Genomic DNA, 22926 nt, shown 5'->3' with positions numbered 1-22926 from the left:
AGGCGTGAACCACCGTGCCCGGCTCCTATTCGTTTTTAAGTCTTGGAATAGTTTTACTCATTACTACCTGCTATCTAGCTTTGAAATTTGGGCAGAACTTCATTTTTGTAAACTTGTGAGGACTGGAGATGATTTGCAGAGAGCTCCTGGCCCACCGTGGGACTCGGGCAGTCACACTTGCTCTTGTTACGGGTGCAGGTGCAGGACCGTCTTGTTTTGCTGGTGCCCAGCGCAGCACTGCTCAGCTGGAGGGTTCGGGATATGTGTGGCGAGGGAATGAATGAACAGCTAATGAGCACTCTGGGAATTTTAGTTGATATCTTTTATATCTTTTCACTAAATGTCAATGTTTTAAGAAACTTAGCTTGTTGAGGCTCTATTCATAAAACATTGTCATCTCTTTCAGGCACTCTTAAATCAACTTAGAGCTGTGTTTGATCAAATTATTGAACTTCAGAATGCTCAAGATGCAATATACAGAGCTGCTCTGGAAGAATTGCAGAGACGATTACAGTTTGAAGAGAAAAAGAAACAGCGTGAAATTGAGGTATGGCCTTTACACTTGTGAATTTATCTATTTGAATAATGAACTCCTTGCCACACACGATAATCACCAATGCCAACAAATAACTTACTTGCCAAAATTGTCAGACAGGTTGAGATGTGCCTATACTGCGTTTGAAGTCCCGAGAAATCACTGACAGTTGTAAAGAGAGGGGCCACCCTCACTGTCATCATCATCATCCTGTTTCACAAAATAAATAAAAACAGCAACATTCATGAGAGTCACAAGTCTCCTGCCTGTTTTTGTTACTAAGTGCCACAATGCCGACGTCACCTGTCGGAGTCTCCACAGCCGCCTCCACTCTGCATCGCTCTGGTGTTTGAAGCTTGTGGATCATGCACCATGCTGCATTTTGCAAACGTGTGCATCTACAGATGCTCCTCAACTTACAGCAGGCTTATGTCCCAATAAGCACCTTCTACATTGAAAGTGCATTTAATACAGATGGAGCATCCCTAATCTGAAACGTGAGAAGCTCCTAAACCTGAAACTTTTTCATCTCTGACATGACGTCACAAGTGGGAAATTACACACCTGACTCCTTTGCTTTCTGATGGCTTATTGCACGCAAACTTTGTTTCCTGCAGAAAATTATAAAAAATATATAAATTTACCTTCAGGCTACTATGTATTTAAGGTGTGTATGAAGCATGAATGAATTTCATGTGTAGACTTGCGTCCCCTCTCCAAGACATCTCATTGTGTATATACAAATACTGCAAAATCTGAAATTCAAAATACTTCTGGTCCCAGGCATTTCAGATAAAGGATACTCAACCTGTACCCCGATAAACCCATCGTTAAAGTAAAAAAAATCTTAAGTCACACGATCTTAAGTTGGAGACTGTATATGTGTGTTTATATACCTGTAATGTAAGTATATGTGTATATATAATATGTATAGGTATATATGTATGTGTATACGTGTGTGTGTGCATTGCATGTATGTGTGTTTACAGGTACATGCATGTATGTGTGTGTGTACATGTATATGTACATGAACCAAATTTCTGTACTTAAACGGTTATTTTCAGATTTATTAAGCAAGTTTGGCTGTTTATGGGATTTCGTTTATTTTCTATGATCTGTATAATCTTTTACTTTTTCAAGATACAGTCATGTGCCACATAACGTTTTGGTCAATGACAGACTGCATATATGACAGTGGTCCCATAAAATTATAATGCCATATTTTCACTGTACCTTTTCTACGTTTAGATATGTTAGATACAAATACTTACCATTGTGTTACAGTTGCCTACAGCGTTTAGTACGGTCACACGCTGCCCAGGTTTGCAGCCTGGGAGCATAGGCTGTGCCATATAGCCAGGGTGTCGGCGGCTGCACCACTGAGGTTTGTGTAAGGCACTCAGTGATGTTCACACAGGGACAAAACCACCCAGCGATGTATTTCTCAGCATGTGTCTGTCTTTAAGGTCATATGACGGTACTAACTCGTGGGATCGTCAAAGACATTATTCAGTCAGTACAGTTCGGTTAGTTTTACTGTTGAGTGTTGTTTCCCTTAAAGCCTGTGTTAGAGGACCACATGTAGCTTAGAGAGTCCTCCACGGGGAGCACAAGTTATTTCTTTGGTGTATTTTGGAAACATTTGTATCGCTAAGGGCTCTCATTATTCAGAGCGGATTTCGGTAATTCTGGAGTGTTGTCGAGTTGGCACACAGAAGCTCCTGGACCTTGTCCAGGCAACCTTGTGGATAACTTAAAGTCAGACATACTCACGATTCTACCTAACTCTGTAACTTCCTGGCTTTGTGCCTTTGGGTGGCTCACCTCTCCAAGATGTCGTTTCCTTATCTGTAAAATGGGTGATAAGGAATATGACCTCACAGAGTCACTTACCTGTGTGTGATGATATATGACGCTTGTTTAGTAGGCACTCAATGGATGCTGGCCACTGCCATTTGTAAAACTGCCCGTGTGCCCCAGAGAAGCTTCCATTCTAGAGAATTACTAAACTGTCTAAAAGTCGACCAAAATCAATTCTTCGGATTTTAACCCTGTGCTAATAGTGCATCTGCTGGCCATGTGAGAGTGGAAGGTTCTCTTGGGCACTTAGCTGTCACAGTGAGTGGGACAGATGAGCAGGCCACGTCCACGCTGATTTGGGATATTCCATTCAGACTTCCTTAAGGATACAGGAAGAGACACAAAAGCTAAAACCGTATCCGAGAAGTTATTTAAGTTCAAAAGGCAAGATAATATTCAAAGCCATCATTTCGACCTGAGGTCCCCTGAAAGTTCTGAAGAGATCATGCCAGTCGCCTCCTGGAAAGGTGACAGAGCCCCGGGTGTGTGCTGGGACCGAAGCGGCGCCCGCCGGCTGCACCCCCGGTGCCGCCATGTTCTCCTTGTGCTGCCGTTGGGTGAGGGACTCCAAAGGGTCCTTCTCCTCCTCATGGCTCTTCTGTTTCTTTCCACTTTTCTTCTCACACACTATAAATACCAATTTATAGTGATTTTACAATACAAATGTAGGATTAAAGGACTTTTACTTTCATTTTTTATCAATGTATCTTCAATGTTGAAAACCTTGGTTTCTAACATGATCATACTTAATTATTTGCCGTCTTACGATAATGCATCCGTGCTTGCACCCATACATGTGACTGCCTCAGAACGAGAATCCCGATGCTGCCACTGATACGGGAACAGTATAGTTTTGAAAATAGTTTTACTTTTTTTGCAGTTTTTTTTTTTTGAGGGAAAAAATATTTCTTCTGTTATTCTAATAATTTTAAAAAATTTTTTGCTGAAATTTTTTCCACTAAATAGAAGCATTCAAATTCCATGTGGTAATGTCCTTGAAATAATTTGGCTCTCATAAAGGTCTTCCACCAACTCACTGCACGGTTAGGTTAAGTGGTTTCATTTTGGCTTTTAATTTTTAGGGATTGCTTTTACTTAACAAACAGAATTGAATATAGTTATCTAAGATAGTAACCTAATGCCAAAACAAAGCATCTGGGGAGTTTAGCTTTTGTTGCTCTCTGTGTCCTAGTCTCCCTTGTAAACAAGGATTGGGAAATCCACAGTATTATCACACTGATAGATCAAAACGATAATGTGTTACAAGTTTCAGCTTATTCCAAGCACAGAACCCTCCCTGTTATTATTCTAATAAAAATATTGTAATTCATGCTTATAAACTAAAGTGGAAAAATTATATGATCATCTCAATAGATGGAGAAAATCATTTAATACCAAGTAAAACCCAATAAAAAGGTTTGCATGAATAATCTTATAATAAAACATCATACTTGGGGTGAAATATTGGAAGCACATCCCTGAATGAGACACACATGCTCCTGCACTGATGCTCCCAGCCAGGGCTGCGAGCTGAGAGGAAGTACAGAGAGAAGGAAAGAAAGCTGGCATTTTGTTGTTGTTGTTACAAAAGTCTGTGGTTGTGTAAAATGTCTCTTGCCATGTACAAAAATCAAATCGAAATGGATTAAAGACTTAAATCTAAGACCTCACATTGTGGAACTACTAAAGGCAAACATTGGGGGAAACTAGGACATTGGTCTGGGCAAAGATGTCTTGAGTAATACTCTACGAGCAACGGCAAAAATGGACAAATGGGGTCACATCAAGTTAACAAGCTTCTGCACCCAAAGGAAGCAATCAACAAAGTGAAGAGGCAGCCCAGACAACGGGAGAAAATATCTGCAAACTACCCATTGGCGAGGGATTGATAACCAGAATATATAAGGAGCTCAAACAGCTTAACTGGAAAAAATCTAGTAATTCAGTTAAAAAATGGGCAAAGGATCTGAATGGACGTTTCTTGAAAGAAGACATGCAAATGGCAAACAGGCATCTGAAAAGATGCTCAACATCATGGATTATCAGAGATATGCAGATCAAAACTACAGTGTGCTATCATCTCACCCCAGTTAAAATGGCTTTTATCCAGAAGTCAGGCAAGAACAAATGCTGACGAGGATGTGAAGTAAAGGGAACCCTCGCACACTGCTGAGGGGACGGGAATTAGTCCAGCCACCGTGGACATAAGTTTATAGTCGAGCACATGGATGTCCTTAAGTTACAGAATAAGATCACAGTAGTTAAAAGAGTGGTGTGGGCTCAAGGAAAGACAAGTAAGTGGAACAGGGTAAGGGCCAGAAGCCCACAGGAAGACTTTACTCTGTGGCACGTGGCGCTGAGAGCCGTGGGGCCTGGGCCTAATTAGGCAGCATTGGCTAATTTTAAGCAGCTCAAAATATACTATTTTACTCTACTAAGTTTAGATGTTTAATGTTAAAATTTTAAAGGCATACACCAACAAATGTTGGTCAGGATGTGAGACAACTCTTCTGCTGCTGGTTCTGGATAAACTGGAATAACCACTTTGCAATACTGTTAGGCAGTGACCAGTGCTGAACTCAGGACTACTCTGACCCAGCATTCTCTCTCCTAGGTGTAGTGCCCAACAGAAGTGCGTCTCAGGCACACCAGGCCCCATTCCCACAGCCAGGGTGTCTCAGGCACACCAGGCCCCGTTCCCATAGCTAGAGCGTCTCAGGCACACCAGGCCCCGTTCCCATAGCTAGTGCGTCTCAGGCACACCAGGCCCCGTTCCCATAGCTAGGGTGTCTCAGGCACACCAGGCCCCATTCCTGTAGCTAGAGTATCTCAGACACACCAGGCCCAGTTCCCATAGCTAGGGTGTCTCAGGCACACCAGGCCCCATTCCTGTAGCTAGAGTATCTCAGGCACACCAGGCCCCGTTCCCATAGTCAGGGGCGTCTCAAGCACACCAGGCCCCATTCCCGTAGCTAGAGCGTCTCAGGCACACCAGGCCCCGTTCCCATAGCCAGGGCGTCTCAGGCACACCAGGCCCCGTTCCCATAGCCCGGGCGTCTCAGGCACACCAGGCCCCATTCCCGTAGCTAGAGCGTCTCAGGCACACCAGGCCCCGTTCCCATAGCCAGGGCTTCTCCGGGAGGAGAGGTGGTGATTGGAAGGGGCCACAGGAACATCTGGGTGCTGAGTTGCCCTTGCTCTGCATCTGCATGGGGGTGACCTGGGCATATTCATCTTGTGATAACTTATTAAGCTGTTCACGTATGAGTTTTTACACTTTTTAATGTGTGTTATATTACAGTAAAATAGTAAATTTCAAAAATTTGTTTAAAGAAATAAAAGGTTGGTGAGGAAAAGATGGAAAGTAAGTACTGTTATTTCTTTATCTTTTGTAACCAAGCATCAAAAGATACTGTTTAAAGCTCATAAATGAAGTAAAACAGGTATACCTGTGTTAAAAGATGTTAGAGATATGAATAGGATGTTTTCTAAAATCAGATGGCAAAAGGAAGGAGGACAATAATTATTATTGCCCAGATTAGAATATTGATACCATCCGAAGAAAAAGATGGAATGTCTTATGAAGTATAGGTAAAAAGGTAACCACTGGGACACAGTGTCACTGCCTGGCTATTAGAAGAAACACAGGTGATATGGTAGAAGATTACCACCCTCAAACTGGAAAGCGCAGTATAAATATGAAGACAGAACTAAGAGCAGATGTACGTCACGTCGATCAGGGGACTTGGGTTCAAAGCTGCTCAGTAGAGATGGTGTTTGCTTGATGGCCCCGGTGGGGGTGCTGGATGGCTGGTAGCTGAGGGCTGAAGGTCATTATCTGGGCAGACCTACAAACTGGGAAGTTCTGGCCGGGCGCGGTGACTCACGCCTGTAATCCCAGCTCTTAGGGAGGCAGAGGTGGGAGGATCGCTTGAGCCCAGGAGTTGGAGACCTGCCTGGGCAATATAGCAAGACCCTGTTTTCCACAAAAAGGCGGGAGAGGGAAGAAGACAAATTGGGAAGTTGTGGCGTAGAACAGTGATGTAGACAGTTCAGAAAGAAAACAGTGGACATGAACAAGGCACATAAAGCAAATTAAATTCTTCAAAGCAAAGCAGGTTGTGGTTCAGAGCACAGAACAGTGAACATGGCAGGAAGGGCGCGTTGGAGTGGTGGGAGGAGCAGGGCACAGTGAGGACCATGCAGAGCACAAAACAGTAAACACGGCAGGAAGGGCGCGTTGGAGTGATGGGAGGAGCAGGGCACAGTGAGGACCACGCAGAGCAGGCAGTAAACACGGCAGGAAGGGCGCGATGCAGTGATGGGAGGAGCAGGGCACAGTGAGGACCACGCAGAGCAGGCAGTAAACACGGCAGGAAGGGCGCGATGCAGTGATGGGAGGAGCAGGGCACAGTGAGGACCACGCAGAGCAGGCTCCCTGCAAGGCCCAGGTCACGCCGTATCAGTACTCACTTAGAAAACCACCAGCAAACAAGGAGAAATGGGTCAAAACACATGGATATTAGACAAATAATCAGTTTCTTACAGACTATGGAAGATAAAATGCACATAAATAAGAAAATATGAAAATTCATAACTGCCTATATTAATAAATTGGAGAGAATGAAAGTAAATAAACATCCCACTCAAAAAGTTGGAAAAGCAGGAATGAAACCTAAAGAAGAAGCCAAAGGACATAATTAGTAAAGATGAAAGTGAAAATTAGTGAATCAGAAAATAAGTTAATAAAGTCCAAGAGCTGGGCCTTTTTGGGGTCCAAGGAGTGGAGGGAAATTAAGCCATGAAGGAATCTGAGAGGTAGTGGGAGGAGAAGGCACAAACTTACAAAACAAGTGAAAAGAACATACTCTTGCAGCTCTGTGGAAAAAATCTACTTGAAGGAAATAATTTTCCATAGGTTTCCGAAATTGGCCCCATGAGAGAAGGGAAATTGTAAGCGGGACAAATACTAAAGAAGAAACAAAGCCGTTGAAGGGCTCCCACCAAAAAGCGTCAGGTCAGCCGTGCTGAGAAGGCCTCCCAAACGCACCAGTGGTCAGCTTTGTGCTCTGTGAATTGTTCCAAGTCAGAAAAGGAGAGTTTCTAACTTGTGTAGGAAGCATCACGAGGCTGATGCCCTATCTGAGAAAAAACAAATCTGGGTTATAAATATTGATGGAGAAATTTCACATAAAATATAATTGAAAAATGGCTAGCAGAATTTAAAAGCGTAATTTATGAAGACTAGGATTTATTTCAGGAATGCGTAGGTTTGGGAAATCCAGTAGTATAATTCACCGTATTTGACAAGCGAATTAAATCATGGCTGGGAGCGGTGGCTCCTGCCTGTAATCCCTGCACTTTGGGTGGCCGAGGCGGGCAGATCACCTGAGGTCAGGAGTTCGAGACAAGCCTGGTCAACATGGTGAAACCCTGTCTCTACTAAAAATACAAAATTAGCCGGGCACGGTGGTTCATGCCTATAATCCCAGCTACTCGGGATATAGGCAGTAGCTGTTGAGGCAGAAGAATCACTTGAACCCAGGAGGCTGAGGTTGCAGTGAGCCGAGGTCACGCCATTGCATTCCAGCCTGGGAGAGTGAAACGCCACCTCAAAAAAAGAAAAAAAAAAAATCCTATATATGCTATCTGAGAAGACATTTAGTCAAATTCATCATTGATTGAAATGATCTTAAAAATAGAAATAAATGGGTATATCTCCAGTACTGAAAAATACATCATGGTTAGGGAACTAGAAGCATTCTCATTAAAGTCAAGATCATAGTTTAAAGGGTGCGGACACTTTGAGCCAGCTGGTTCCACTTTCACACATACTGTCTTTGTTGTATAAAAACGTGTACAGCACAAGGGAAGGATAGAAGGCTGTTTACATCACACTAAATGAGATGAACGATATACATTGTTACACGTTATACAATGTGATATTAAAAACAGGCCGGGCGCGGTGGCTCAAGCCTGTAATCCCAGCACTTTGGGAGGCCGAGACGGGCGGATCACTAGGTCAGGAGATCGAGACCATCCTGGCTAACACGGTGAAACCCCGTCTCTACTAAAAAAAAAAATACAAAAAACTAGCCGGGCGAGGTGGCGGGCGCCTGTAGTCCCAGCTACTCAGGAGGCTGAGACAGGAGAATGGCCCGAACCCGGGAGGCGGAGCTTGCAGTGAGCTGAGATCCGGCCACTGCACTCCAGCCTGGGCGACAGAGCGAGACTCCGTCTCAAAAAATAAAAAAAAAATAAAAAAAAAAAATAAATAAATAAAAACAACAGAGGCAGTTCTCTGTGCTCAAATGTGTTCATATGAAATATTTTCAAGATACATTGTTAACTGGAAAAAGTAAACTGGAGAGCAGTCTGGCATCAGAAAATTATTGTGAAATTATTGAACGGTACAGAGAGGCATAAAAAGCAGACACCTCCCGCTCCTCACATACCTGTTTTCAGCCCTACTCTGTAACCTGTTTTCCATCATGATTTTACTTACGTTTGGTACTTTTGATGCTCCAGGGCCAGTGGGGAGTGACGGCAGCAGAGGAAGAGGAGGAAAATAAGAGGATTGGAGAATTTAAAGAATCTATACCGAAAATGTGCTCACAGTTGCGAATATTGACCCATTTCTACCAGGTGTGTATGAGGAGTGGCTCTTCACACCACTCTGCCCATGTTCTGTTCCTGACACTTGCTTTCACAGTGACGAGAGCTGAGTCAGCCCTGTCAGTCTGGCACTTACTTGTGTAGGTTTGAGTAGCACCCATGGTGGACCCTGTGACCCTCTGGGGGACTCAGGTATACCTGGGCTCCAGGCATTGCCATTGTGCCGCCAGTGAGAACCCTGGTCAAAGGGTGGCCCCTGTGCTCCCCCGTGGTGGGTGCGGGGACCCGGGGGTAGCTCCTGTGCTCCCCCGTGGTGGGTGTGGGGACTTGGGGGTGGCCCCTGCACTCCTCTGGTGGGATGTGGGGACCCAGGGGTAGCCCCTGCGCTCCCCCGTGGTGGGGTGTGGGGACCCGGGGGTGGCCCTTGTGCTCCCCCGTGGTGGGCTGTGGGGACCTGGGGGTGGCCCCTGCGCTCCCCTGTGGTGGGTGTGGGGACCCGGGGTGGCCCCTGCGCTCCCCTGTGGTGGGGTGTGCGGACCTGGGAGTGGCCCCTGCGCTCCCCCGTGGTGGGGTGTGGGGACCCGGGGGTGGCCCCTGCTCTCCCCCGTGGTGGGGTGTGGGGACCCGGGGGTAGCTGCTGTGCTCCCCTGTGATGGGTGTGGGGACCTGGGGTGGCCCCTGTGCTCCCCCATGGTGGGGTGGCCCTGGCGCTTCCCTGTGGTGGGATGTGGGGACCCAGGGGTAGCTCCTGTGCTCCCCCGTGGTGGGTGTGGGGACTCGGGGGTGGCCCCTGTGCTCCCCTGTGGTGGGACTGTGGGGACCTGCAGGCGTCTCTGCAGCCTTCACTTGGGCTTTTCTGTGACTCCCAATGGGGACTGTCCCTGAGGCAGCTGCCCAGCCTGGGTGAGGGGCCGGGCAGCCAGCAGACGTTGTATAGACCCCAGAAGGCCGGGGACGGCTGCTCTGCACGTCTGTACCTCTGCTTTTGCCTTCATGTATGGGTCCAGTTTCTCATTTCTTCCATTTCTCAGTGTGATCTTAGAAGTAGAGATGAAGAGATTTCATGAAAAATATTTGTTTAATCGCTGATCAGTAGTTGTGGAGCATCAGTCCTCCAGCCCTCCGACATCGTGCGTTTGTGTGCTGGTGCCTTCATGTGGTTCAGAATTGAAAGTGAGACCTCACTCGCTCCGTTCTGTGGCATCTAGTTTGTTTCCCAGGTCCTCATATCTTTTTTTTTTTTTGAGACCAAGTCTCGCTCTGTCACCCAGGCTGTAGTGCAGTGGTGTGATCTTGGCTCACTGCAACCCCCACCTGGTGGGTTCAAACAATTCTACTGCCTCAGCCTCCCGAGTAGCTGGGATTACAAGCATGCACCACCACACCCAGCTAATTGTTATATTTTTAGTAGAGACAGGGTTTCACCATGTTGGCCCGACTGGTCTTGAACTCCTGACCTCAAGTGATCCACCTGCCTCAGCCTCCCAAAGTGCTGGGATTACAGGCATGAGCCACCATGCCCGGCCCTCATACTTTTTAAATATTCATTTTTCTTCAAGATAACTAAGAAGGAACATTGTCCCTTTTACAAGTGGTCTTACTCTGGCCTTGGCCTACTTTTTGCATTCTTGTTGAAGTTTCATAAAAGGGGATAGTGACTGGCAGTCATGCTCTGTGCACAGGCATCCCTATTGAATGGTGTTTGGACACGATGCCTTCTTGAACTCATGTTATTTGTACAGTATGTATTCCTGTTTCTTAAAAATGGGCACCTACTGGTTAGGTCCATACAACTCACTGACATCAGGCAGACAAATCCTTTGTGTGGCTACAAGGGAGCAGCGTGGAATTGTGAAGATTTGTCTGTGCTTATTTCTGAGAGAGACAACGATGTTCTTGTTCATGGTTCCACATTTTCCTGAGGGAGTTAATACATTTTTAAAAAGTAATTTTAATCACCGTAATCCCAGTTTTGCTCAAATTACAGTCTTAAATCTGAATGGTAATGATTTACAAAGAAGATTCTTTTCTGTAACAGCAGAAGCCTGTCTCTGCTCTCTGTGGTGGTGCCGGAGACAGCAGGGTGTTACTGCCATTGACTGGGAAAGAACATCCAGTCTCAAACCTGTGAAGAAATATTCTTAGATTTCCTTTTAGTCAGTTTCTCAGATCGTTGTATTTCGATTTCATCACATCATCACAAAACAGGAAGTCACTGTCTATATTTTGGCAATATAACTTCTTAGGAGTGTTCTCCCCTCACCTAAAAAGGCAGTGATTCTCACACACACACACACACACACACACACGCATGCAGGCGCGCACACACACACACAGTGTTTGCCTGATCAGAGGTGAAGTTACTTTATCAACACACTAGAGCCTGTGCCCAGACCTGCCTGTGAGTTTCGGCATTCGTGTTTCTGACCAGAAGCTGGGAAGGGGCAGCGATAGCTGGTGAAGACTTGGGTGGGGCTTGGTGAGGGCACGGTGCCTCAGTGACTTTTTCTCTGCAGATGAGGCCTTTCCAGGCCAGTAGCTCTTGAACAGATCAGCACCCCGTGGCATGGAGCAGGCTCTGGCACTGGGCAGGCATGGGCCTGTACTCAGTACGCAAGTCTTTCAGCCTGAAATAGAAGCAGCCGGTCCTTTCGTCTAATCAGAGTTAGGGGAAACTTCTGTCACATCTTTACAAACGCCCTTCAGTAACAGGATGGTAGTGACACCAGTGCCCATGAAGAGGGCGGCTGCAGCCTCACGTACAGCAGCTAGACCCACAGACCCGACCGATGCTCTCAATTTGTTCTCCAGCGAGGGCTCTAGGACGAAATCCTCTTTTGTGAGTCATGTGAAAGATGAACTGTGTGGCACTGAGTTCTGCATTCAAAATGAAAAGAATAGAATGTTCTAACATCTGTTACTTTGCTGTTTTGCTTATTCTCGTGGAACTTAAGAACAAAGTGAAAAAACCTATTGGTTAGTTGTTTTCAAATAAAATGTATTCTTCACTAATTTGTCCTTGTGAAAGGGCGCCTGTTCCTAATGCAGGTGCACTGGCCATGTGCACTCCAGGGTCCCAGCAGCTCTCGCTCCCTGGACACCTGCCCTGGTGGGCATTTACTAAGGGCCTGTTGATCTGGAAGGAAAAACAGACCCAACCCAAAGGGGATTAAGGTCTGGGGAATACATTTGTGGGTCGTTCTTTCCTGAAACAATATTTCACTCCTTTTGCTTCTTTTCAGGGTATCGTACAGCAGTTTTTGGTGTTACTGACGACCAGCTCTGATGAAAGTCTTCGGTTTCTTAGCTTCAGGCTGGACTTCAATGAGCATTACAAAGCCAGGGAGCCCAGGCTCCGCGTGTCTCTGGGTACTAGGGGGCGGCGCAGCTCCCACACGTGAAGCTCGCGGTCCTCGCAGGGAGCTGCAGATGATGTTCGTTGCACCGCTAGACACGAAATTCCCATCGACGTCCTCCAGGACCTGCACGCTGCGGGTGTCCTGCCCTTCTGCCCACGAGTGCGCCATGTTTCAGCGGAGCGGCGTGCGGGAGAAGCCACGTGTGTTTCTCACGTCGGAGTCGAATGCATTTGTAAATCACTAAGTCAAGTAGGCTGGCTGCCCTGTTCACATTTGTCTCTAAAAGTCTTCATCGCTAAAAGATACCATAATTTGCTGAGGCTTCTTAAGCTTTCTATGTTATACTTTATATTTGTCACTTTAAAAAATCCATTTCTTTTAGAAAAAGTTAGGGTGATAGCATATTCATTAGTTAAGATGGTAACGTCATTACTATTTTTTTAACATCCTCTTTAGAGGTAATTTTTGTTAACATAACCAAAAATTAAATTGAAACAAAATGTCCCAACTAAGAACATATATAGAGCATTTTATTTTTTTTGAGTGTTGTAAAATATTAGCCTCTGTGAGATCCTTTGTATCTTAATGCATTACCTTTACACATATTTATTCTTATTTTCTCTCCTTCCAGAGTTTACATTTTTATATTTAATTTACTATTTCAGATTTTTAAAATAGTATAGAAAAAAGTAGGAGTGATAGAGAACAAAAATACTGTTACACAGTGCAACCCAAATACCGTGAATGCGTCAGCTAAAGCAGCGTGTACATAGGAATGATGAGAAAAAGTTAATGGAGTATTTTATTTTCAAAGTCCCTGATAAGCATTGGAAAGAAATCGACATGGATAATGAAGATTTCCTTTTTCCTTGCCTATTTTTTCATTGTAAATATTTATATACTACTGACCAAGATGTTGGGGTGGGGGGGATTGTTTTTTGTAAAAATGTCATTATCAGGTCACATAAATCTGCCTTTATGTTGCATAAGTGAAAATTTAGAAAATTAAAAGCAATTATCTTTCAGATGCATTCGTTATTTCTTGAATAGTTAAGGAAGGGACAGTTTACTTGCTGGATTTGAGGGTTGATAGGATTTGATTTAATATACTACAGCGTATGAATTATTTAATAAACGAAACCAGGAAATTAGACTTTGCATGACTTTCGGTGTAGAAGCGAAGGCAGTGCCACCAGTCAGGCCTCAGGAGCTTCACACCTCGGACTCCTTTAGGTGTGAATTCCATTTAAAACTGAAGGGGCTGTCAGGAATCTTGGCCATGCAGAAATGAATCCATGGCGAAGGCCGGAAATTCAATGTTATTTTAGTTTTAAACTTCATAAAATCAGAAATTTGAAACAGGTTTTTCTACTGCAAGGTTTTCTAGAAAGTATGGCGTATTGTGTATCTCCGAGAGAGATGTGCCCAGGTTATTGACCATGCAGCCAGATTTTATTTTATTTTATTTTAATTTAATTTAATTTTATTTTATTTCAGAGAGTTGTTCCAGGGATTAATCCTCGGTAAAAAGCACCCTAGCAAAGCCCGCCCTCGATTTTAGGGATTATGACTCCATTGGAGTGTAGGAGTCACCAGGATTTAGGTCAGATTTGTGGACTATGGAGGGCTTCTGGGGGGTGTGGCCCTGGGGGGTACCTGCGGGTCTGAGGGTGGGAGCTGGGATGGGGTGAGGCCTCTGAGGAGCTGCGTGGGACCCACTCCCCGTCATTGTGGATGCACAGCTGGGCTAGTTAGGGAGCCGGGGTCCCAAAACCCAGCATCAGGCAAGCATGGATGACTTGGGGGCTCCACACTGGGCTTGTGCGAAAAGGAGAACCCACGGTGTGGGCAACCGCACCAAGCTCTGGGAGGGTCGCGTCTTTATCCAGAAAATGCTAACTGTTCTTACGTATCATGCTTATTGTAAAGATTAGTGATGCTGTATCCTTAGGGTCCTGGGCAGCTCAAGCAGGCCACCTGGCTCCGTCCACGAGGACACCTCTCGCCCACCAGGAAGTTCAGTGACTGTGGCCGAAGACACAGATATCCTTGGTTAGAAGGGTTGGCAGCCCTCATATCCTGCTGCATGGGTAGGCTCGACTGGAGAGGGGAATATTCTTGCCTTTCTTGCCTGGTTGTCAACTGCAGTGTTCATGGCATCATGATTCTCAAGTACCTCTGGAAAAATGTGCCTCCAGACATTAAAATGTAGGACAGAAGGACACAGCTTTGTTGAAGGAAAAGAGTACTTTTACCAAATAGCCATAGGCATACTTGAATCGTGTTAACGTGGCCTGTGTGGAAGAGATGTGTGGTGCAGCTGAGGCATATGTAAGGGGCAGCCTTCATCCACAAACGATGCGTGTGTTCTGAGCGCCCCACTGCGTGGCCATTCCCCAGCCTCTCTGCCTCTTCTCAGCCCTCTCTATTCCTAGACACAGCAATATTGAAATTAGGCCAGTTAACCCTACGGTGGCCTCTAAGTGTTCAAGTAAAAGGTAGAGTCACACGTATCCCACTCTAAGTCAAAGGCTAGAAATGACTAAGCTCAGCGAGGAAGGCGTGCTGAAAGCCAACATAGGTTGAAAGGCCTCTTCTGCCAAACAGTTGGTCATGTGAATGCGAAGGAGAAGTTCTTTAAGGAAATGAAAAGTGATATTCCAGTGAACATAGAAAGACAGGAAAGCAAAACAGTCTTATTACTGATACGGAGAAAGTCGTAGTGTCTGGCTAGGAGATCAAACCAGCACAACATTCACTTAAGCGAAAGCCTAATCCAGAGCAAGGCCCTCACTTCAATTCGGTGAAGGCTGAGAGAGGTGAGGAAGCCGCAGAAGAAAAGCTGGAGGCTAGCAGAGGTGGATGGATGAGGTTGAAGGAAAGAAGCTGTCTCCATAACAACTGCAAGGTGAAGCAGCAAGAGCTGATGGAGAAGCTGCAGCAAGTCAAGGTGAAGCAGCAAGAGCTGATGGAGAAGCTGCAGCAAGTTGTCCAGAAGACCTAGCTGAGCTAATTGATGAACGTGGCCAGACTGACACGTTTTCATTGTAGACGAAAGGGTCTTCTGTGGGAAGAAGATGCCATCTAGGACTTTCATAGCTAGAGAGAAGTCAGTGTCTTACCTTCAATGGAGAGGCTGATTGTCTTGCTAGGGGCCAATTAATGCAGCTGGTGATGCTCAGTTAAGGCCAATGCTCACTGGCCCTTCTGGAAATCCTAGGGCGCTGAAGAGGGATGCTGAATCTCTGCCTGTGCTCTCTAAATGGAACAACAAAGCCTGGATGACAACACATCTATTTACAGCCTGGTTTACTGAATATTTTAACCACACCCCCGCCCCCTGCCCCCCCACCCCCTGAGATCGATTGCTCAGAAAAAAAGGTTATTTTCAAAATGTTACTGCTCATTGATGGTGTACCTGGTTGCCCACGAGCTCTGCTGGAGATGTACAAGGAGGTGCATGTTGTTTTCCTGCCTGCTAACACAACATCCGTTCCACAGGATCAAGGAGTAATTTCAACTTTCAAGTCTTATGATTTAGGAAATACAGTTGGTAAGGCTATAGCTGCCATAAATAGTGCTTCCTCTGAAGGATCTTGGAAAAGTAAACTGAAAACCTGGAAAGGATTCACCATTCTAGATGCCATCATGAACATGATTCATGGGAGGAGGTAAAAATGTCAGCATAAATAGGAGTTTGGAAGAAGATGATTCCAATCCTCATGGATGACTTCGAGGGTCGAGACATCAGTGGAGGAAGGAACTGCAGATGTCATGGGACTAGTAAGAGAGGGAGAATTAGAAGTGGAGCCTGAAGATGTGACTGAACTACTGCAATCTTACGATGCAACTTAAATGGATGAGGAGTTGCTCATTCATGTAGCCATCTAGTTGCAACGTTCATCTGTCCATCATCCTTGCTTATGGATGAGCAAAGAAAGTGGTTTCTTGAGATGGAATCCACTTAAGGTGAAGATGCTGTGAACGTTGCTGAAATGACAACAGGATTTAGAATATTCCATAAACACAGTTGGTAAAGCAGTGGCAGGGTTTGAGAGGATTGTCTCCAATGTTGAAAGAAGTTCAGTGTGGGTAAAATGCTATCCAACAGTATCACATGCTACAGAGAAATCTTTTGTAAAAGGAAGAGTGGATTGATGTGGCAAACTTCATTGTTGTCTTTTTTTAAAGACTGCCACTGCCACTCTAACCTTCAGCAGCCACCACCCTGATCAGCCAGGAGGTATCTGCATCTAGGCAAGACCTTCCACCAGCAAAAAGATGACAACTTGCTGAAGGCTCAGATGCTCAGTAGCATATTTAGCAATAAAGTATTGTTTATGCACTTTGGTTTTTTAGGCATTGTCTGTTGCACACTTAATACACTATAGTGTAAACATCACTTTTGGATGCACTTGGAAACCCAAAAATTCGTGTGACTCATTTTATTGTGATTCTTTCTTGTGGTCTGCAACCAGATCCATGATACCTCTGAGGTCTGCCATATTCTTTGGTATGGAAATAATGATCAAAAGAATGCAATTTAGTGTGTAAATGGTAGGTGGGGCCAGGTTCTTTCTGTATTTGGTGAACCTGGACTGGAACGTGCAAGCGTCTGTTGGAATGTGACTTGGTGGAAAGAAAGGAAGAAGGGCGGGTCAGATGAGCTCATGATGTGATTCTTAAAATTTTGCCAATTGTCAGAAAAATCACTGTCTTGGACAAGTGTTTGTACTAATGACTTGTAGTTTTAGCAGCATATGAACTGGTCGGCATCTTTGGTGGGCAGGTTATAAAGAATGTTTCCACTTTCTACTATGGTTACTGCACCATTCAGATATCCTGATTCTGAGGTAATGTATGCATTTTCATTTAGGTTTTCAAATTTGTTGGCATTCATTTTTACATAGGTTCCTTGATAATTTTTCAAATATTCATTTTTGAGTTATATTCCTTAATATTTTCTATTCATGGCTCTCTTTTCCCTTGCTGGTCACATTTACCAAATTTTGTTTATGTCTTTCAAGAATTATCTTTTTTTGGGGGTGGGTGTTACTTATTTTACTATAGATACATTTTTTTTTTCTTTTGCTTTATTCATAAATTACTTTTTTTTTTTTCCCCCTGAGACGGTGTTTGGCTCTTGTTGCCCAGGCTGGAGTGCAGTAGCGTGATCTCGGCTCACTGCAACCTCTACCTTCCCGGTTTAAGTGTTTCTTCTGCCTCAGACTCCCAAGTAGCTGGGACTACAGGTACGTGTCACCACGCCTGGCTAATTTTTGCATTTTTGGTAGAGATGGGGTTTCACCATACTGGCCAGACTAGTCTCGAACTCCTGACCTCAGGTGATCCGCTCGCCTCGGCCTCCCCAGGTTACAGGTGTGAGCCACTGTGCCTGGCCATAAATTACTATTTTATATTTAATATCTTCTTTTGGTTTAATGTTTCATGAATTGAGTATGTATAGAATTTGTTGTGTCATTGTTTAATAAGCATTTCCAACTGTAAGTTATCCTCTGCATGTAACTGTAGTTACTATCACAGGTTTTTACATATATAGTTTATTTTCAATGTTATTAATACCTAACTAGTATGTAATTTCTGTTAATTTTCTTAATTCTGGATATAGTTAACATTTCAAAATTTCCAGGAAGTTTGGTTTTTTTTCCTTCAATTTTTTTCTTTTGGAAAAAGAAAAAGGAAAATTTGCCAAACATGTATCAAAATATATTACAAAGCTATAGTATATATACAGTGTGGTATAGGAACAGAAAGAAACATCCATGGAGTGGAATAAAGTGACTAAAATTGCCAGTGTTCACAGGTCTTTAGTAGGTTCACTACAGAAATATGTCAAGTGTCTGATTATTCAACAAATGCTTTGGGGTAAATTGTTTCAGGCACAAACCATTTGGAGAAAATTTAAATTAAAGATTTTTGCTCAGAAGAAAAATTCAGATAGATTAAATTCAGGTAGGATAAATATGAATGATTAAAAGCAGAATTACTAGAAAAAAATGCAATATTTTTATAATCCCAGGGTTTCTGACTTTTAACATGACACCAAGGATGAAAACTATGAAGGAAGGTGATGAAAGATTTAACTACATAAAATGGAAAACTGTTTCCCAGTGAAAGTCAACATTACAATAGTCAAGACAAATAACAGACTTAGAAAATCTAATTACAACATTGACCACAAAATCTATATTCTTAATTATAGCAGGCCCTTGTAAATGAATTTAATGTCTACTAATAATTCCAAGCATATCAGTGAGGAATTTAGGAAAGAAATACAAAACAAAAGAAAACATATAAAACACAAAGAAATATGCTCAGTCGTAGCCTCACTGGTTAGGTTGTTGTGACACAGAATGTATTATTGTGTTAATATTAACACAATTCAAGTCTGTAATCTGATGCGTGTTGATGGGCATGGGCAGCAGGAGTCCAACACTACAGTCCTGGAGAAAGCGTTCTTGCATAGCGCCTTCCCCACCCCTCTCATCATGGTCCCATCACCAGGCAGCTACTGCCCTGCTTTCTGTCATAGATGGCTCTCATTTTGTAGAATTCTGTTACATTTGGTTTGTCTGTGTTGGGTGTTTTCAGTAACCCTAATTATGTCCAGGTGCATTTCATGTGGTTCCTGCATCAGAAGTTAGCTCTGCTTTTTTTCTGAGTAGCACCTGCTATGGCTGCATCACCCTGGGCTCATCTGTTCTCCTGTGTGGGCCTCTTTGGGTTGTTCCCAAAGTACATTATAAACAAAGCTGCTGTGAACATTAGTGCACAAGTTATATAGATAAATGCTTTCATTTTTCTTGAGTAAATTCTTAGGAGAGGAATGGCTAGATCATGTGAAAGGTTTACATTTAATTTTTTAAGAGACTGCCAAAATGGTCAAACCATTTGACATTCTCAGCATAAGTGTGTGAGATTCCAGGGGCTCCAATCCTTGTCCATTCTTAGCGTAGTCAGCACTCTTCATTTTAGGCATCTTTTAGGTGTGTAGTGGCATTTCATTGTGGCTTTAATTGATCTGGTTTGTAAATGGCATCAGTATTCCTAATGTGATGTTATTGAGCATCATTTCATGTGCTTATTTGCTGTGAAACCTTATCTGTCAAAATATTTTTCCACTTTTATTGTTACTGAGTTTTGAGAGTTTTTAAAATATGTCTGGATAAAGTGTTTTATTAGATAGGTGACTTGCAAATGTTTCCTTCCAGTCTATGGCTCATCCTTTTTTCAAATTGAGCATTTACTAGGTTATATCCTCATCAGTATAGGGATTTTCATCTAAGTCCATGGTGTGGACAGAGTCTCCCAGGGATAAAGTTTATAGGATTAAAATACAGACAAATGTTGACATGTACAGGGAAGCTGCTGCTGCTGCTTTTTTGCTGTCATTTTTTTTTTTTTTTAGATGGAGTCTCACTCATTACAACCTCCACCTCCTGGGTTCAAGAGATTCTTGTGTCCCAACCTCCTGAGTAGCGGGGACTACAGGCTCCCGTCACCATGCCTGGCTAATTTTTGTATTTTTAGTAGAGGCAGGGTTTCACTATGTTGGCCAGGCTGGTCTCGAACTCCTGACCTCAGGTGATCCACCTGCCTTGGCCTCCCAAATTGCTAGGATTATAGGCGTAAGCCACTGCACCCAGCCTTTGCTGTCATTTTAACCATGAAATGGAGCTCTTCAGAGGAAGCAATGTCTATGTATTAGCCTACAGTTAATGGAGAATCCTCACTGTGATGATCGTAATTTCAATTGCTGGCTTTAGATCAAGGCTATTTATTTAGCTCTGCCCTGTTCATCACAGGTGGTTGCCAGGCACTTGAAATATGGCTAGTCTCAACTGGGATACGGGGTAAGTGTAAAATGCATCCTAAATTTCAGATATTTAATATGGACAAAATGTAAAGTATTTCAATATTTTTTCATACTGATTACATGTTGAAGTGATACTATTTTGTATATATTTGGTAAAATAAAATACATTATTAAGATTAGTTTTACCTATTTTTACTTTTTTTAATATAACTGCTAGAAAATTTATACTGCTTATATTGCTCATGTTATATTTCTGTCAGATTGTGCTTTCCGCTCCCTCCTTCCCTCCCATTCTTCCTTCCTTCCTTCCTTCTCCCTCCCTTCCTCCCTTCCTCCTTTCCTCTCTTCCTTTCTTTCGCTTTGCTTTGTCGCCCAGGCTGGAATGCAGTGGCGCGATCTCAACTCACTGCAACCTCCGCCTCCCAGGTTCAAGCAATTCTTCTGCCTCAGCCTCCCGAGTAGCTGGGATTACTGGCGTGTACCACCATGCCTGGCTAATTTTTGTATTTTTAGTAGATAGGGTTTCACCATGTTGGCCAGGCTGGTCTCAAACGCTTGACCTCAGGTGATCTGCCCGCCTTGGCCACCTAAAGTGTTGGGACTACAGGCGTGAGCCACCGCGCCCGGCCAGATGGTGCTTTTTCACATGACCTTTCTCCCTTCCCAGATTCCATCCAGGACATCACGTTACATTTGGTTGTTTTATCTCCTTAGGCCCCTTTAAGCTTTGACATTTCTCAGATTTTTGTTTTTGATGTCGCCAGCAATTTTGAGGATTAGTGGTCGGTATTCTATAGAATATCCCTCAGTCGGGTTTTGTCTGATATTTTTCTCATGATTAGACCGGAGAGTATAGGTTTTTGGGAGGAAGACCAGGGCAAAGTGCCATTCTCATCACATGTTGTCAAGCATGACTTCTCACTGGTGGTGTTGACCTTAACCCCTGCCTGGCTGAGGTCGTGTTTTCTCCACTGCAGACTAGCTGCTTTTCTCCTCCTTTTCCTATTTCTGTCTTTAGGAGGGGCCACTGTGCAGCCCGAACTCGAAGGGCTGGGAGCTTCTCGAGAGTAGAATATCTGCATACATTAGAATATCTGCATATATTAGAATATCTGCATACATTAGAATATCTGCATACATTATTTGAAGTTCTGCATGGAAGACGGTGTCTTTCCCCCACGTATTTATTCAAGCATTTGTCCTCTCAGCGTGGACATATGAAGATTTATTGTCAATTTTGCATTATAGTCCAATCCTTTATTTTGTTGTTCAAATGGTTCTCAATTGTTTTTGAGTTATGGTAGCTTGTATCTTTCAGGGAATTGGTCCATTTCATCTAAGTTGTCAAATCAATGGGCAGAATATTGTTTGTGGTATTTTCTTATTCATTTAATATCTGTAGAAACTGTAATGGCGTTACTGTAATCTCATTTCTGATATTAGTAAATTGTGACTTTTCTCCTTGATTGGCCTGGAGAGAGATGAATCACTTTTCCTTATCTCAAAGCAGCGGCTCTTGTCATCGATTTCCCTGTATTGTTTTCTGCTTTATGTCTTACGGATTTCTGCTCTCATCTTTATTATTTGCTTTCTTGTGCCAGCTCCGAGTTTCTCTTTTTCTTGAGGTGGAGGGTAAGGTGACCGAAATCCTTCTGCTGCATTCCACAATTAGTTCTTTTCTTTTTTCTTTTTTTTTTTTTGAGACGGAGTCTCACTCTTTCGCCCAGGCTGGAGTGATGTGGCGCGATCTCAGCTCACTGCAACCTCCACTTACTGGGTTCAAGCAATTCTCCTGCCTTAGCCTCCTGAATAGGTGGGATTACAGGCACCCACCACCATGCCCAGCTAATTTTTGTATTTTTAGTAGAGATGGGGTTTTGCCATGTTGGCCAGGCTGGTCTCGAACTCCTGACCTCAGGTGATCCACCCGCTTTGGCCTCCTAAAGTGTTAGGATTACAGGTATGAGACACCATGTCTGACTCACAAATACTGTGCTTTCATTTGTATTCATTTCAGAATACTTGCTAATTTCTCTTTTCTTCTTTGATCCGTGGGTTGTTTAGAAGTTTGTTATTTGGCTTTCAAATATTTATGGATTCTCCAGATATCTTTCTGTTACTGACTTATGATGTAATCTCATGGTGGTCAGAGAACATATTGTGTGTAAATTCTTTCACGTTTACTGAGATTTGTTTTATGACCCTGAGGAAGGTTTGTCGTGGTAAATGTTCTGTGAGCGCAGAATAAAAGAATCTTATTCTGCTGTTTGGTGGTGGAGTGTCCTGTGATGTCAATCGGTGTAAGTTGGTTGGTATTAATCATATTACCCGTTGAGGTCTTCTACACCCTTACTGACTTGTGTCTACTTTTCCTTTTCAATTATTGAGAGAGTGTTGTTGAAATCTCTGACCATAATTAGGAATTTGCCTATTTCTCTTTGCACTTCTCTCATTTTTACTTCATGCATTTTGAATCTCTGTTATTATTAGGCTCTTAGGTATTTAGAATTGTTATGTTCCCTTGATTAATTGTCCTGTTTGTCATTATAAAGAGACTTTCTATTCCTGGTAATATGTTTTGCTTTGAAATATACTTTGTTTCATAGCCACTCCAGCTTTCTTTTGATTTGTATTAATTTGATATATAGTTTTTTCATTCTTTTACTTTTAGTCTTATTTGTGATTTTATATTTAAAATGATCATCTTGTAGACAGCATAC

At 43.4% G+C, this 22926-nt stretch overlaps 1 protein-coding gene across 3 annotated transcripts in view; it reads left to right on the top strand.

Moving 5' to 3' along the window:
- The window catches only part of TUBGCP3 (tubulin gamma complex component 3), a 98381-nt gene extending 84987 nt beyond the window's left edge, over positions 1–13394 (top strand). For 2 of the 3 annotated variants that reach the window (XM_074021464.1, XM_045377500.2), the window contains exons 20-22: positions 407–547; positions 8924–9040; positions 12253–13394. In XM_074021464.1, coding sequence (XP_073877565.1) covers positions 407–547; positions 8924–9040; positions 12253–12411 — 417 coding nt within the window. In that variant the 3' untranslated portion in view covers positions 12412–13394. Of the gene's footprint in view, positions 1–406; positions 548–655; positions 786–8923; positions 9041–12252 lie in introns of those variants that run through there. The other variant, XM_045377501.3, reaches the window with a different exon arrangement.
- The last annotated feature ends 9532 nt before the right edge of the window (positions 13395–22926 follow it).

The sequence above is a fragment of the Macaca fascicularis genome, chromosome 17, assembly GCF_037993035.2.
Source record: "Macaca fascicularis isolate 582-1 chromosome 17, T2T-MFA8v1.1".
Taxonomy (NCBI): domain Eukaryota; kingdom Metazoa; phylum Chordata; class Mammalia; order Primates; family Cercopithecidae; genus Macaca; species Macaca fascicularis.
This window is presented reverse-complemented; position numbering and strand designations above follow the sequence as displayed.